Source organism: Lichenostomus cassidix, chromosome 3 (genome assembly GCF_008360975.1).
Source record: "Lichenostomus cassidix isolate B80296 chromosome 3, HeHo_3.0, whole genome shotgun sequence".
In the NCBI taxonomy this organism is placed as follows: Eukaryota; Metazoa; Chordata; class Aves; order Passeriformes; family Meliphagidae; genus Lichenostomus; species Lichenostomus cassidix.
The window spans coordinates 71,036,979-71,055,573 of record NC_139483.1 but is presented as its reverse complement, the minus strand read 5'-3'; the positions used below and the strand labels follow the sequence as shown (position 1 = coordinate 71,055,573).

Below are 18,595 nucleotides of genomic sequence, written 5' to 3'. Positions count from 1 at the left end.
AAATGTTTAATTTTGACATTCAGTGGATTAAGTCTGTAGTTAGATAAAAGCCAAATTCTAACAGCTGGTATTCTTTTGCTTGTGCCTGTGACTGTGCTAAAAAGTAAGAGAGGAAGTATTTTAGTTAGCAATGTCTTACGTTTTGCCAATATAAATTTGAATTATGAACATGAACTTGAACAAAGCATATGATTTAATGAATTTAGGATTTGAAATTCATCATATAAGTTGATGGTGTTTCCTTAGAAAATGTTGTGCAATTTGTGCACTTGAAGTTATATTTCATAGAGCAAATTAGTTCAGCTTCAATTATTCAGGGACAGACTCAAGTTCTGGTCTTTGTCATTCCTTGTTATTCTACTCTAGTTTGGTCTTTGAAGTAAAGCAAACACTGTGATTTTCATAATTAACAGAACACTGCAATTAAATGTTAGCAATCCTTTTACAATTCCTTAATTGTGGCCAAGCTGCAAGGCTGAACATTTTGTGTTTTCTGAAAGCCTTTCAACTCACCAAATCAAATGGTATTAAAACAGTAAATAAGGGAGAGTTTTGCTGGTAGCAAGGCTTGATTTCAATACTTTGAAATGATGTGTTAGATGTTATTTTCCAATTGTATTTCTGAGACACACATATTCTTTGTTGCCTTCATGACTCTTTGATTGGTTTATGAGGTACTGAATGGCCAAGTTCAAAAGAGTTACTTTTTGTAACTGAGTGTTAAGCAAGGTAGAAAGATAAAATATTGATTCCTGTGGAACAGAAAATTGTAGAAAAAGAGATCAAATTTTTCTTTTCTCTATTACAGCATCCACTGATTCATGCTCTGCTGTAATCTCAGTTTTAGAAAGGGAACACTTTTTATTCACACCACATTGCATCCTGAACTTACCTTACAGCCCTGTGGCAACAAATCACTTAAAAGTATACAAATAGTCTCTCAGGAGTCAGTTGAAAAGATGATTTTAAAAATTGTATGTGTTTATATACATACATATATATTCATAATGAATTATTACAGAAATTTTTAATTTTTGTCTAGATTTAGTTTTATAATATAATTTCCTTGTATTATGTTAAATATTTGAAATTATGGTTAAAATTCTGTCTAAAACCAAAAAACTGCATATTTGTGGGGATTTTTTAGACAGTGGGGTAATACAAACCTTCTGATTTTTAAAATGGATAGTTATATTTACTGCTTGACCATTTTAACTGTATTTAGATGAAAATGCAGATACATTACAGACAAGCCTCACTACTTACTACTTAGTATGTCCTGGACCTGAACCTTAAAGCATAACCTTGGATTTTCTTACTGAGATAAAAATCTTACAGACTTTATTTCAAAGTACAAAATGTCAAGATACTCATGTGTTGAAAATTTATCTGTAAATGAATTAAGTTATTGCACTTAGCCTCTTTCTATCTTCTCCATTACTTTTCCCCAAAAACATATTTTGTCCTGCTGTTCTCTCTGAACACAGAAAAGGGTAAATCCTTTCATAGAGACAATGCTCTGTGCTCTGCAAATGAATTTCTGCCTGTTAAGTTATCTTCAGATGTAATTTATCTTGAGAAATGGAAAATTAAGTATTAAGAGTAGCTTTAGATATTCTTTACGTAATTTTTACACTTAATGTCACACTTTAATGTCACACTTTACAGAACATAATTTGATGTATTGGTAATCATATTTTAAATAAGCAGACTTTAAATATAATGACAGAGAAAAATGGGACAAAATTTAATAACAACTATTAACAATCAATTTTTTTTCCCAGTAGCAATCTGTTTTTTCCTTATAGTGGTCTTTTCTAGATGCTGAAATGTAACTAATGGGCAATTTACACAGTTATTTACTGTTTTATAGGTTGGAACTTGGGATCCATTGAGTGGCCTTAACATGACAGAGAATCAGAAAGGAAAACCAGCAAACATCACAGATTCCCTGTCCAATCGCTCTTTAATTGTCACTACCATCTTGGTAAGCAATTAAATTTGCGTTTTCAGATATACAGTTATGCAGAAACACTAATAGAATATGATACACTAATTGCAATAGTAATTAACAGTCTGCAGTGTGCATTACCATTACTTAGAATGTGTCATGAATGAACTCCAGTTGTTAAGTTAGTCATAGATATTTACTCTTGTCTTAATAGTAAGCAAGTTATCCCAATTTTAGAGTTATACCAATTGATTAGTAATTTAACTTTTCTTGTTATTGACTAAAATGTTTTCTTCTTTACAAAGCTACTTACTTCAGCACCATATGAGAGGACAAAAGAGATTGGTTTAAAAAAATGTTTTGTCTCTTGGCCTGATGATTTCAGCCAGCAAAAATCTATTGCTTTTGTTTGCTATTCTAACATTTCAAAGGAAAGTACAAAGTATTTAACATTTATTTAACATTGTTATTGCTCAGTTATTCAGATAAAAGATTTAGTAACACATATTTAATTAATCTGTTATTTGAACTAGAACAGAAGAAACAATTTGAGTAATTTCTATTTTATTTTCATTGTTGGCAAATTCACAGCAGTGACTAAGGTACTTTTTACTTATAGTCAAATACATTTATTTGTATAAAAATAAGTATTCAGTAATCTCACAATAATTTTGAAATAATAATTTTAATTTCAATTCAAACAAAAAACTTTCTAGAAGCGTGTCTGCTGCCGCCATTACTGTGAATTTGCAGATATCAAAAAGGAATCCACTTCCCAACTGTTGTATACTTTATTAAGAAGCTTTTACTTACCAACATATATTTTGACATTTCAAGCTTGAATGAATTTTTACAAGTACATAGATACAAATGCCAGTATGCTTTTAACCTTTTATGTAACATAAGTCATATAATTTAATCCAGTGGGTAACTTTTTCATTTCTTATAAGGCCTGCTTACAAATGATAGAAAATCTTCTGAAATCCTTTGTTTCATTTATTCCACTACTTGAAAATGCATACCAGATATATACATTGGAACATGGCTGACTTACATGTCAGATGTAAGTTCTTGTTGTGTTAAGACTAGCAGAGTTTCACCATAACTTTCTCTTGTACATTAAATATATTAATGGTACACTATAGTCATAATTACAGTTTACAAACATGTAAAATCTTGTTTTTTTAATAAAATATAAATGAATGTCTTATAGTCTCTTAAAGTAAAAGCATGCCTTCTAGAGTATTAATCTATCAATTTTCTTCCCACTGACTCTCACAAGTTTCCTACCTGTAAGAACTACTACATTATCAAGTAAATTTTCTTAGTAATTCCAGTTGACCTCCCATGCTCACTATACTACTGTTGCTTTGTACCCAGATGTCCTGCCTAGGATTTTTCTTGATGCTTTTCACTAATACATAAATTTGATTCATGTGAACCTAATTGCTCCTAGAACTACTGCTTTACAGAATATAGCCCTGTCCCTGCTAGTGACCTGTTCCCTTCATTACTCTGTAGTGAACCAACCTTTATATCTGCACACTTCAATAACCATCACTGTATGCTTGAGTCCAGATCAGTGATAACAATACTGGGACAAGGATCAATCCTTGCAAGTTTACACAAAAAACACTCAATAACTTAGGGTGTTTCATGTTTGTTTGTGTATTAACATCTGTGTGTTGATGAGGTTTGAGTTAATATACTCTAAGTATATTGCTTTTATGTAGTGATACCAGCGTGATTGTGTTTGAAATTATTAGCTCAAAAAATGGTAAATTGCACAAATGTAAATAGCAGTGCTGCCAATGAGCACAGATTTTAATCTGGCAAAGGTAACCAAAAAAGACTCCAGAGATTTAAGAGAACAGCTGCTTTCTGTAATCAAGGATACCCTTTCTCTTAAGAGTTAACTTTTGGTTAGTGGTCTTTCATAAGTATTCATCCTCTTTGCAGGTATCTAATTAATGCAATAAATAAAAGAAATAAGAGTACTTTAAATTGGTGTTACAAGTTTTTCACTTGTAGCTGCCTTATTTACTTCAGTTATTGTTTAGGGAAAGTTTTGGTAATTGCAGTTATTCTTTTCAGCTATGAAGAGTGGTACTCAGAAGAAGTGGTACAAATTGTAAGAGCTCTACTCAGAATAGCAAAAAGGATCCAAACCATTTTTTGTAAAGAAACATGTACTAGCTTAATTTTGTAGTTCTAGCTTTCTTTGTGCTTAAAAATTACATTCCTGGTGGACAGAAAGCCTATTACTGAATATTCATTTTGTAGCAATGCAAGGGAACAATATAAAATGCTAAAGCTTCTAAAAACATACCTTCTTCATCATCAGCTTCCTTTTCTCTCATTTCCTGAGTCTGCAAAATCTTGCTTAAAAAAAAGAAAAGGCAATTCTATCATTTAAGCTGTTCATATGGTTTTTCTATGCTGTTTTTTTCACTATAAGAATTCCATACAATAGTCTATAGTATACTGCCAGCTGTGGAGCCTTAATCATTTTTCTCTGTAGTTTGCTTTAATACTCACTTTTCATTTAAATATCGCAGTCCTTCTCTTATTTTTAATTCTGTTTCTGAAATTCAGAACAATATCTTTTTTGTCCTATATTTTACAGTCGTTAAGATCTTTCCAGCTGTAAGTATAGCCTGCATTTTCAGTGCATTTTCAGTGGTGGCTGAGTCTACTGAAGAAGAAAATATACTGATGGGAAAAATAATGAAAAATAAACTGTGATTCATAAATTTATCCACTGCAAGTAAAGACAGAACTATGGGCTCCTTTTTGTCTTGAATGCTTTGTAATGCATTTTACAGGTAGCTAGCTGAAAGATTATTGTTTGGTTTCTCAACAATTCAGTGCTCTATTCTGGAAAAGGGATAGGGGCTCTCAGGACTTCATCCTGTCTCAAAAATCTACCTACATGTAGTTTTTGTGAAGACACGTCTTGTTTCCAAGTTCTGATCCCATAGCAGCCACAAATACCAACTGAACATGTCCACTGGAGAGATAGTCAGTTGTTTTTAAGGGGGGGAGAAATTTGAAAAATAATAGTAAGTATGCTCTTTTTATCTTTTATAGCCATGGTTTTGGATATATCAGTCCTTTTGATACTATTGCTTTATTTTATTGTGAAACCATCTGCATTGAAACTTCAGAATTTCTTTTTCATTTAAAAGTCTACTTTATTAATAGTCTACATTTAGAAAAACCAAACAAAAACCCCTACAGAAAACAACTTTTCAGCTTTGGTAATAAGAATTTCTTATAATTTGGTTATCCTAAATTGACTCCTACCAGAACTCTGATACATTTTTTTATTTAGACTTTAAATGTAAATATCTAAATATTTCTGTTCTTGTATATATTCTACTTTCAGTTTGAAAGATTTTTAACTTTGGAATTCAATTTCCATGTTTATAAAAGTACATGCATGGTGCTTAGACTTTTTTATGCTAATTTCCTACCAGCCTGTACATGTTATCATACTGGGTAATTTGCCCTGTCCTGCAGAAATAAATACTTTTTTCCTTTCCTGTGTAGCTTTTATGTACTTTTCTGTATCTGCTTATATCAAAGCTCTGAAAAGCTCACAGTTGTCAAGTTTAATTTTTCCAAGAAATGTGTGAAAGTTATGAAAGGTGTGTGATGTTCTCAAATTTAGAAGTTCTTTGTTACCTCACATGTGAAAAGTGAAATTACATTTTTTTATTGTACTTCCCTGAAAAAATTGCTTTCAAATAGGGATAGAATTAGAAGGAATTAGAAGGAATAATTAAAATGAATTTTAAAACAATTTTATTTTGTTTATAAATGCTGCTTTTTCAAATGGGTAGTGCACAGTTTCTCTCCCTTTTTTTAATACCTAAGCATGAGTTTCCACTGGCCAAGTTTTAAATTAATATATGTTAAAATAATATTGAAATTAAAATAATAAATTTACCTGTTATCTGTGTAAAAATGGGTCACCCATCAATTGTTTTGACTGATAGTCAAAACTAGTAACTGGTAGATTGCTTCACCTCTCCCCCTAGAGTTTTGACTGCCTACTATGGAAGCCTATAGTGTATTCCTTATAAGTGATATAAATGTTAAGAAGACATGGCAGTCTTTTAACACTCCAGTATCACACCTTCTGGTGAAAAGAAGATGATGATGAAAATTTTCTGTTCTAACAGTGGCAAATTTTCAAGAAAGTTTTCCTCTTATCATCATTAGGGCTTCCACCTTCCACTTTCTTTTTTTGAGTTTTTTTTCCTTTGTTTTGCTTTTTTCAACCCTGATAAATTCTAAATTCTTTAAAAAATATGCAAGTCCATGTTGAAATTATGAAGGAAAAGTCCATATGCTTGATAAATATTTACAAAAAATAAAAGAACTTGAAATTCAAAACTTGTAATTTCTAGTAATATCTTTGAAGTTAAAATATAACTCACAGGAATAATTCAAGTAAGTATTTATTGTCTAAATCTGAAAAGAAAAAGGTTTTGAAAATTGTTTTTTAGAATGTGTGTTTTCATTCAAGCATTAGCTGTACATTTTTAAAACTAAAACCAGTCCGTAAAGTTACAATCTTAATTACTTTTCACAGATTTTATTTGCAGATATAGTTTTAAATGTACCTGTGATTTCACTGTTACTTGTGACCATACCTTTATTTCCAGTAGTTTTAGCTAAGTTTACTTTGCAGTAAATTTTCTCAGAAAAATTATTTTTTGCATTTTCTGGTTTATCTGCATTCTCACTTTTAGTGCTTATTTGGCTTGGGGTGAGGCTCTTTTATACCCCTCTTCACTGAAGATATTTTAGTCTTATAAGACATTAAATGATGACTTTGACCTTAAAATTTTGTGACAAGTTAAGCTGTTGTTAATTTATAGTAGCAATGTTTTCTGGAAGCATTGTCTCTTCCTGAGGATTCATTTAGAAGTCTAGAGTCAGTGTTTATTCAGTGAATTTTTGTTTCAAGCTACTCATGTCATTCTTACCAATAATAAAAGTTCTAATGGGAAGGTGTTTCTTTGTTCTCCTGGGGAAATGTCCAGTTGAAAGACTTAATTTCAACTGAAACAGTTTGGAAGAGTTCAAAGAACACTTGTTTTGTGATGTGGTCTAGTAGTTTTTAAGGGTCATGTTTTCAGGAATGGAAGGGAAAAAAGTTGTGAACAATTTTAAAGTAAATATAAATATTTATATTTACTTTAACATTGATGCCGATCTACAAATCACTCAGTTTAAAAACAACTCTGTCTGCCTAATCAATGATAACTGTCCTAGTGAAAGACTTTGGTGGAAGTGATAATCCATCGAGAAAAAATGATGATTGTACATTTAATGCATAGACACTTTCCTGAGAGTGTATTTAGCAACCAGTTTTACATTATCCCATTCTATAAATTTAAAACTTGAGCAAATAAACCATGTAGTACCCTTTGCATGCACTTGTAAGTGCAGGAGTTACAGAATACATGAATGCCATGTTCAGTATTTAGAATGTATTACTGGAAGAAAAAGCAAACTAGAGAAAACTCAGGGATTAATAACTATTACAGATGAAACTGTCAAAACCAACCCTGCTCAAGTTAGGTAAGAAATTACTTTACATAGCAAATAAAAAGTCTGAGGAGAAAAAACAAAAGTTTTGTATGGTAGAACACTATAAGGAAAAGTAGCAAGTACCAATGAGAAATTACTCAAGGTATGATTGGAAAACAATTAAGAGAATATTAATAACTTATTGATCAGACATGTCAGCAAAAGCTGAGAATTATTAAATAGTAGTACAGATATTGTACTTGTAACCCTTACCCAAGCTGGTCAGAGTGAAGAATTTAAATGAGTATGCTAGAGCTAAGAATTCCAGAAAAGTTTGCAAAATTTTTTTTTTAACAAAATATAAAAAAGCATGAGCATCAGCAGAACAGATAAAATGTCTGAGCATCACTGTAATGATCTCAGATAAATATGTAAGACTGTATCAATGATATGGGTTGCTCAGTGAAGAAAATCCTGCTGTGCTTATTAAGTGAAGCAGAATTAAAACCATGAATTGATAATTATATGTCCTCCCTGATATTTCACATATTTAAATTCTGTCCCAGATAACTCAGGGTTGCTTGGAATGGAAGATGGAGACAAAAATATTGTCAAGAATCTTGCCAAGATTCCAGAGATTGAGGGATGTGTGAGACTGTAAATATCTGAACAACTCTGGGAGCAAATGTCTAGTATCTGTGCATTCCAAGCTACACTGGAATTCCTTCATGCCTGTAGAACAGGCCTTGATGCTGTGCAAGCACTGCTCGGCAGTAATGAAATCATCCCTGTATTCTAAAACAGATTTGAGCACAAATCATACTAGTTAATGTGAAGAAAATTGCTGCTACCCCAGACAAAACAAGCACACTGTGTTTTGTCCTAGCATAGCTTCTGCTTGGCCAGTGGTGTGCTTTCTTTAAGGAATTTTCATTTCACCTGAAAAAACCGTTTTACTTACAGTTGTTTTCTTTGAAATTTTTCATATCAATTTCCCAAGTTTATTAACAAATCTTTTCACACGGTTTTTGCTCTTATACCATCTCTGCTTTTCAAGAATTATTCAATGATCCTTGTAATTTAAATTGCTTTCATCTTTCATGTTCTCTGTTAGGTCTTTGTTCTTGTCAGCAGTATATCTAGCAGAGCTCTTCTAGAGTCACTTGCTTATCTGTTGCTTGAGAAATTTCTGTCAAAACGTCCTAGTAATTTGGCTGGACAATTTATTTCATATACATTACTTGTTAATTGTATGAAGATCAGTAATGTACTTTTTGAAAATATGGCTGTAATCTTATTAATTTCAATAGGAGTACATAAGAGTTATTCTAGGAACAAGATTTTCCCTGCATTTTCCTTTTAATTTCTTTGGGTAAAATTTTATGTACTAAAGTTCTTATTTTGTGTGGATATAATGTTTTAATCATGGGAAACCTCAAGGCAGCAGATTACATCAGGAGTGTTGAGTTATTAAAGCTGTCATATGCCTGTGAAAGGAGATGCCTTTAGCCCCACTGAGTGCTGATGTGGAGATTTAGTACTGTAAGAATTTTTTTAAGTTGCCCTGCAGAGTTTATCTGATTATTCACTGAGTCTTGTATTTGGTGCAGTGATTGGATCTACTATGATTTGTCTTACCTTACTTGGTTCTTTTTTTTTAATTATAAAAAATGAAAGGAGTCTCTCCCAAAGGTGAGCAAAGACAGAGTTGCATATTTAACCTAACAAACATAACTTGAATATTGGTTCCATATTGTAGTGGAAAACAACCAATTGGTTTTTTTTTACATTTCCATTTAGCTTTTTATTTGAGAAAGGCTGTCTTTTATTGAGAAACAGATGTAAAAATACTATGTTTTTCAAAATATCAATTTTCTTCCTATAATTACAATTACTCTGCCAATCATTTTAAACTTTTTGCTGTCTGGTTACACACCACTTAATGCAAAAACCCCAAAACATTGTAATTTGATTTAAACATAAGCAGATGAATGCTTAAAGAAATTTAATTCAGTTTTCATGGAATGTCTATCATAGAATTTACTTTTTGAGTAAACTTTTTTCAGGTTTTGCTGCAGTCTTGTAAATGGCAGCCTATAACTTAAGGCAATAAAGAAGTAAATGCTTTCATTGGCTTTTTCCTCCCCCTGTGGGTTTTCTACACCTTATCTAACGAAGCATTTGGAAAACAATTAAACTACTTGTATAAATGAAAGTGCAAAATCTAATACTTAAAATATTTGATTGATGTCTGGGGTTTTAATTAAATTTTTTTTAGCTGCCAAAGCACATTGTTTCCGCATTTTAAAATGCTTACATTGTCCATCCAAAGAATACTTTTGATATTACTCCATCATGTAATTAGTTAAGGTGCACATTTAAATTCAGTGTTTATATTAATTCCTTGAAGACATGTCTACAGTGTTTAGAGTGTAATTAAAAAAAAAAAAAAAGAAGAAGAGAATCTTTGAAAATATATGAAGACTTTAGACACATGTAAGCAAAGCCAAAAGGATTCTACTTTTCATAATATTTCTTCCTACAGGGAATGGTGTCATGACTGTATACATATGTATGCACATGATTGTCTACTACTTAAAGCTAAAATGAGAAGAAAGGTGTGGGGGCACTCATTATCCATTCTGTCTTTTTAATTCTTACAGGAAGAGCCATATGTTATGTTCAAGAAGTCTGACAAACCCTTGTATGGAAATGATCGGTTTGAAGGTTATTGCATTGACCTCCTCAGGGAGCTGTCTACTATCCTTGGATTTTCCTATGAGATTAGACTGGTGGAAGATGGAAAATATGGAGCCCAAGAAGATGCCAGTGGACAGTGGAATGGAATGGTTCGTGAACTAATTGATCATGTAAGTTAACTTTTACAACCTTTCAACTATGCATTTAGATTTCAAATCTGTCTATACAAATTGTAAAACTTTTATGATAATGTCATTTGAATACTGCTGTTTTCAAAATGCAGATGTTTTAAGAAGTAATGCAAGTAGATTGATTCCCATTACTTCCTTAGTGTGGAATTTGTTTGTAAAATAAAGCATCTCTGTTTTGCCCATAGGCAGTGCTTGTTTTGATTTTGGTTTAGGTCTTCCATAGCATACATCTAAGTCAAAATATGAAATAAATACTACTCAGAGTTTATTTCTGAGAACAAATGTATGGGATTTTACAACAAAATGTATATCTTCTCTACAGCAATACAAGTCAGGTCTCCTGTTCTGATAGTGGATTTTAGATTTTTTCTTAGAGAAATTTCTGTGTGTGTATGTGTAAACACACACATTATTTGATATTCATCTTTCTTGAAATTTTAACAATAAAGTACAAGCAGTAAGACAAAAATGTCAACATATACTGAAGGAACAAAGTAATGTTTCACCAGATACCATAACAATTGACTGTAAATGATTGAAGGAGACATTACTTCAGGTTCTTCAAAATATGCTTTCTCAGCTGGTCAGGACCGTTGAATTCAGTCTTTTAGAAACATTTTCGTAAATTTAAAAATTTTGTCATTGCTGCTTTCTGCATTTATTTGGGTGAATTTCTTGATAACATTTTCTCTATAGACAAGTGGTCAAAGATTGACATGAAACATATTCATCACTGTCATTTAAAATAGAAAAGGAAACTAAAGGTCAAGTGGAATGATGGCAAAAACTGCATGAATAGCTTAAAAAAATACTTATCTTGTTTCAATTTGCTGTAAGATTTCAGCAGGTGGACAGAACATGTGCTAATCAAAATATTCATATTTACTAGGAGGGTTGTTCTTCATGCTTTTCTAGTAAATGATTATCTGCTTTTGGTGTTGTAACAGATGTTGATTATGCCTGGCTTCACATTTTTAAGAAGAATGTGTAGGAGTATTATAGCTATACTATCTTTAAATGTGTGTATGTATTATACCTAGTACACATATATAGAAAGCAAACATATTTAGCTAGACTCTCTGTCCATCTCTATAAATGTGCATTTTTACACACTAATAAGTGCATAGGCCTGTTCGACTATTGGATTTGATGCTTGCTAGGTAATATCATCATCTGGAACTAATTTTCCATGATTGAGGTAGATATTGTGGAAGTATTTATTGAGAAAAAAAAGAAATCACATTTTTATTTGCCTTTTATTATTCAGCCTTAAAGCATTCTTCAGAAAACATTAGTATGGCCACCTAAAGTTTACATTAAAATGATCTTGAAATGCATTTGAACAAGTGACAGCAGTAAAGTGTGTGGAACAGTGGCTTTCTCCATCCTTTCCTCTTGATAAAACAGAATGAAACATATTCTTTTTTCCCATAAAAAATATACAACTAAACACAGATTAAAATTTATTTTGCCTTTTGAAATTATTTTTACATAGGAGTCAAAGTTTAGAGACTGCGTTAGTTCATACGGAAAATGCAGTCCAACTTCTTAATCAGGACCATAACTTTTACTACTCCCACTCAATTTCTCAATTGTTAAATTTTTTCTTTAAATTTTTCTCTGGTTTTATCACTTCTTACTTTGTAATCTATTTGAATACATGCATTTTATTTATACACCTGCATCCTTTATTTACATGAATGTTATTTGTACATTTTACTAGCAAGCTACACTTCAGACCTCAAAAGTGAGGCAAAAGAATTTAGTGAAGAACTCCAGATAGACAGTTACCACATTTGGTGTTTCCAGATGGTTAGTACTTCACATGCCCCATTTGCTTTTCAGTCTTTCTTTTCCCTCAGAGAATAATTTTAAATTGTCATAAAGATTTTCTTTTCTATAAAGTAATTTAATAAACTCAATTACTTTATTTTTTGAAAGGTGAAATTACTCTATATTTTTCAACAGGATTTTCTAATTAAAATAAACTACAGCATAAAGACAGTTCTTGAAGTTGCCATAGCACTTACATCTACTGAAAAACGTTTTTAGAAATTATTTTTATCTGGTTTTTAAGTTTTGTCTGTCAGTCAGTTAAGTTCAGAGAGAAAGGTTACTATGCTGTAGTATATATGTTTGCAAGGGTAACGTAACATGCATAATCCAAGAAAAAATAAAATGGATAATTTTGGTATATTATATGTATAGAAAGGAAAATGCAACACATATAAAGATTAAAAGTACCAAATAAAATCTAAGATTTTAATAATCTTGAAAACAATGTTTAGTCACTTTGCACAATTACTGGGACTCAAAAATGTAAGTGAAATAAAGATAATTCTATTTGACTTGAGTTTAGCATATCATATCAGTCTCAGGATTTAAATTTTATAGCATGAACAGAGACAGAAATGTTTACATCAGGCTTTGATTATTTTCAATCTCCTTTCCCATATTTTTCTCATGTTTCTTCTTTCTTTGAATGTTTTACTCAGAGATCACATCTGCATTCCGGTCTCTAAGCAATGAGTAGATTCTTTTTGAATTTGTGGTAAACACTGATGGTGAAAATTAGTACAATGATTCCTTCCTTTTGACAGCTGACAATGAATTCTAGTTGAGAAAAAGACACTAGTCTCTAGAGTTGCAAATGTAAGAGAAATATTAACTAGGAGAGCAAATAGAGATGACATTTCTCTGGGAATAAATTTTGAATTGAATTTTTCCAGTTAAGCTCTCTGATTTCTTTGCCACAACTTTTCATTCAGTATTTTACCCTCCTCTCAGATAGTTCAAGATATGAGTGTTACATACTTGAGGAAGGAGGAGCTAAGTTCCAGGTATCTCCATTCTTTATGGATGAATTCTTCATTAAAAAAGTGTTCTTCATACTGACTTGCTGCCTTTGGTTCAAGAACTTTATGAAAGGAAAGATTTATTGAATTGGTTTTGAACTGAATCATAAATTCTGAAGAATTTCAGGTTGTTCTGTAGTGCTAAAAGTTGTCATGTCATTATATTATATTGCATGAGATGTATAATTTGAGCATGTAAATTATGTTCCAATATAGCTAGCACAGACAGATGAAATGAAAATAAATAATTTTGTTTTTAGAAAATTAGAGATCTTACTTTACAGATCCAAAATTACTTTAAAAATATCTTATTTGGGTTCCAAAACAGAAAACAAATTACTGTTTTATTCTTTGACAGTGCTATAAATGTAAAATTCACTGGGAAATAATTTGTTATTATATACACATGGTTAAAAATAATATTTTTGGGGGTTCTTTGAATGATTCTTCTACAGCACAAAGCTTATGTATTACCAGTAGTCTTCAAGGCTTGTGGGTCTTTTATGATTCACAAATAATTACAGAAAAGATCCAATTTTTAGATCATGATTGCTCTTTTATTATATGTGAGGATTAAATTGGAACTTTTCTTTGTCTTTCATAAGAGTAGAATTTTTAGCTTGGAGAATCTTACACATTTGAGAAGTTGGAAAGCACTACTTAATTTGAGTTAACTTCAGATATAGCATTGTTTTGTACTTCAGTATATTTTGAAATTTGCAAAATCAATACCAATTTTTCAAAATAAATACTCACATACCAAATACTCAATTTGTAAAAATAACAGTAGTAGACTTTTATTCTTTTAGTAGCAGAATAGATATTTATATATTAAATTTAAATATTTTTATTGATTTTTCCTCCAATATCCTGTTGGTTTCATTCTTTTATTTTAAATTAAGTTCCTTATGATCTTGAATACCTATAGCCAAACCCTTTATATTATTGTGTAGAAGTGAAAAAAAGCTTCTAATAACTGACTATATAGATTTTTGTTTCCTTCCTTTTTGAGCTAGTGAAGGAGTTTTACTTTCTTCCACCTTTTACTTTTCCTTCTATTTCCAGTGTTGTTTCATCACATTGTTTAGACTCTACCTCTTTCCTTCATACTTATAGGAAACCCTCACATGGAGAGGCTATGGAACCTCTCTTCCCTCTTTCTTGTAACTTTCATGTGAAAGGTCTGACTGCTGAAATTGTCAATACAATGAAGGACAGTTTAGCCATGGCTCTTTAATTAGTTAAAATCTCAAAAGACCTGACAGTAACAGGCAATTAAAGGGAGGGAAGGAAGAAAGGAAGGAAGGAAGGGAAAGAGAGGGAGGAAAAAAAGAAAGAAAGAGAGAGAAAGAAAGAGAAAGAAAGAAAGAAAGACGGAAAGAAAGAGAGAGAAAGAGAGAGAAAGAAAGAGAAAGAAAGAAAGACGGAAAGAAAGAGAGAGAAAGAAAGAGAAAGAAAGAAAAAAAGAAAGAAAGAGAGAGAAAGAAAGAGAAAGAAAGAAAGACGGAAAGAAAGAGAGAGAAAGAAAGAAAAAGAAAGAGAGAAAGAAAGAAAGAAAAAGAAAGAAAGACAGAAAGAGAGAGAAAAGGAAAGAAAGAGAAAGAGAAAGAGAAAGAAAGAGAAAGAGAAAGAAAAAAAAGAAAAAGAAAAAGGTCGATCAAGCAATGTATCTTTTATTATCATCACTAAATTGGCTCAACAATAAACTCTGTGGAATATGAACACTCTTTAAAACACCATGTCTTCTTCAAGGCTCCCTCATTATATGAGTGGAAGCACTGGTCTGATGTTAACATTTTCAAAGCTCTGTATGGTGCACCTCCTAAAGAGCCTTTTTTAAGCAAATGATGCTCTTAAATTAATGTATTGACACTTTAATGCTTAAGTAGCACACACTCATATGCTACTACCTATTGAACATTATTATTAGTCCATTTTCAAAATATTTTTCCATAGAGAATCACTGAATTTTAACATTACCAGTTAATGTTTGGGGTATTTGTGAAAAGCAGACCTTGTTTGATCAACCTCATCTGTGAGAAGGTAACTTTAGAGTAAGGGAAATGCCATGGATGTTTTCTACATAGACTTTAATAAAACCTTTGACACCATTTCCCACAAGATTTCCTTGGAGAAACTGTCTGCTCATGGACTGGTGACTTTCCCCAGGGCTCAGTTGTCACCAGTCCTGTTTAATATCTTCATCAATTATCCAGATGAGGGAATCAAGTGTACTCTCAGTCAGTTTGCAGAAGACACAAAGTTAGGCAGGAGGCAGGAAGGTTCTGCAGAGGGTTCTGGACAGGCTGGATTGATGGGCCAAAGCCAATTGTACGAGATTCAACAAGGCCAAGTGCCAGGTCCTGCACCTGAGTCACAACAACCCCAGGTAGTGCCAACCCCAGTCTTGAAGAAGAGTGGCTGGAAAAGGGCATGATGGGAAAGGCTCCAAGGATGTTGGTTGCCAGCATGTAGGCATCATGTGAGTGTAGAAAATGTAACAGGCTTGTAGGCTTGCGTCAAGGGGATTCCAGTTGGACTCCCTTGCCTTCTAATGGGATTTGAGCCCAATAATATAGCAGGAGTTCTGGTGGGACTCAAACCCACTAGCACACCTGTTTCTGGTGGGATTCAAACCCAGTCTTGTGCCTTGAGAGTCCACTGCTGACCAATGAGAGAAAAACAAGGTGTAGAATTAAAATAGAATTTTTCTTAAGTAACAGTCATGCTGTTCATGTTCATGGGTCACTTAAGTGACCCAGCACCACATTTTGGGACCCTGATTTTGAGAAAGACAGGGTTTATATATCACGTGCCTTAAAAAGTAGGCTAATCAGTGTGTATCTAATTAAGTGCATGCTTATCCCATGCAAAACCTGTGTGTGCATGTCCTATGTAGGTGTTGGAGGGAATAGGTTAATCTTGATTGTTTTAAACCTGTGCAGGTGGAGTGGTTTTGTACTGGATTCTGGTCAGTTGCTGTTCTGAGAACCTTGATTTCATCACTAGGCCCAGGTCACAATACTTTTCCATTGTCTGAAAGCCTAAGAAGACCTTTGAGATCTGCTAATGTAGGTTTCTAAAACTACACATCTCAATTTTTGAAAAGAGCATGCAAGGCGTTCAGGAATCCTTAGGAAGAGTTTAAAGTCTACAAGTAAGACTAAAGGAAACTTCTTTTGACAACTCTGACAGTTTAGGTAAAACATCACCTAAATTAATATTTTTAAGACAGGGAAATATTTTAATGTTACATCCCCAATTCATGGAAGAAATCTCAGCACAGTATAAAAGATGTAATAACGTACACTAAATTCAGAGCAGTCATAAACCATTTGGTTAGTTTTAGTTTGAACGGGTATCAGTGAGAACAAGTTAAATGCTTTGCTCAGCTGCATCTGTAATATTTTGCGTATCTCGAATTCTTTTCACCTTCAGAATACATACAAATATCCCAATTTTGGAATTCCCAAGCCTTATTTGCTCATAGATTTCATTACAAAATGTATTGGTCAGCTATCAATCTTTTGCACCCTTTATAATAATTACTTCTTTACTTGTATGAGTTTACATAGGATATATTAAGCAGTTTTGCATTATAACAGTGGAATTTAAATTTTAATTTTATACTTTATGCATAGTACTTACAGAGGTATCTAAGCTCATTGTAAGCACAAAATTTAGGCAACATTTTTGACAAAATATGCAAGACATAGTTAATTTTTTTTCAAACCTTAGGTCCAAACTAGAATCTGCAACTGCATCTCACAGTCATATGATGAATATTTTACTGAGGCTAAAGCTTTTCTATGTATAACAAATTTTATCTTTCATACTTTTTGAAGGTGAGGTTTTGAGGGGTAATATTCCATAAACAATATAGTGTTTTGGCAAGTCTGCAGTTCAGCTCTTGTTGCTTGAACCTGCAGCTCTGGTGAATATAGAGAGATGGTAAGCTGAATGACTATTGATTTCCACTAATCCTGTTTTAATATTTTCCAGTATCTTGGCATTTTATTTTATTTTTACTTACCCTCTTAAAAAAAAAGACACAATTCACTTTTTTCTGTAGTATCTGTAGAAAAAATAAAATAAAATAACATATAATAAAATAAAATGCTGCCATTGTATTTCAGTTTTATGTTATCTATCTGTTTATATTTTCAGCTTTTTTATGTTTTGTTTATAATTTATCTCTTTCTCCATTTTTCTTTTTAGCTGTTTTAAAGCCATCTGTTTTGAGTGCATTTTTATCCTTGATATTAATTTATTTACCTTTCAGTAATCAAGCATTTATGTTCTGTGCTGAAGCTTTCTTCTCTGAATTTCCAGTAATCATTATTATTTACATTTATTAAGTTATGTTGGAAGTCCAGAACAACCATCTATTTAAGTAAAGCTACTATTTAGCATTATTTAATATCTAAAAAGAGTATTCTATCTCCCTCCAGTCATTCTGTGTCATGATATAACATTCATGATTCTTTAAATGTTCAGTGCCTGTAACATGCTTTTTGTCTGTGTGTTTACTGTTTTAAATATTCATCTTGGCTTCCAGTTTTTATTTGCATGTTTTCTTTCTTCATTAAAGTAGCATTTCATTTCTCTGTGGAACATATCCTGGGGTCATAGGATAATTTCTTATGATAATGTGTAATATGCCAGAAAATATCACTTGTGCTTTTTGAGCCTTTCAGTCTAATTGCTAATTCATTAATCCACAACTTCAAGTGCTCTGACCTTTTATTTCCAAAGTAATTTCTCCCAAGCTGAATAAGCATCAGTGTGTCCCTGACAAGTAACTAAACATATTTCTTCTGTTGCTTAAGATCCTGTTTTCACTTGGAGCAAACTGTATATATTCATAGACTCACAGAACCCCTCTTCACATATTTTTCATGCCTGAATTTATCAATGCAATTCACTCAAATATGCCATACTATGCACTTTTGTTCCTTTCTTTTTCTTTACTTGTTTTAAAGCAAAAGATCAAAGAAACTGTCTTCTCCATGACAATAGAATTTCATTTCAAACCAACAGCTAAACATTCATCTCTATGCTCACAAGAAGACAGTTTTATGGCTACTTTGTCACTCTCTAATAAAGGCTATGTGTGATATTACATGAAAGAATGTGCAATCAGACCCTAACTCAGCAGAAGTTATGCAGAGAGTAAACTTCAGCTAAAGATACATAAATCCACTAAAAAGGCTTGGGAAAGGAAAAAAAGTCAGTATAATAATATGCCAAAGAAATCCAACATCTGATGTTTAGGCCAAGTTTGCAAAATATATGTATTAATTCAGTGAGGAACAATATGAATTCCCTATTAACTCGTCACTGATTTCAAGTAC

At 32.1% G+C, this 18,595-nt stretch overlaps 1 protein-coding gene across 3 annotated transcripts in view; it reads left to right on the top strand.

The window, feature by feature from the left end:
• The window catches only part of GRIK2 (glutamate ionotropic receptor kainate type subunit 2), a 360,582-nt gene that overhangs the window by 194,754 nt on the left and 147,233 nt on the right, over positions 1-18,595 (top strand). For all 3 annotated transcript variants that reach the window (XM_085056272.1, XM_085056271.1, XM_085056273.1), the window contains exons 10-11: positions 1,874-1,987; positions 10,159-10,365. In XM_085056272.1, coding sequence (XP_084912398.1) covers positions 1,874-1,987; positions 10,159-10,365 — 321 coding nt within the window. The remainder of the gene's footprint in view (positions 1-1,873; positions 1,988-10,158; positions 10,366-18,595) is intronic.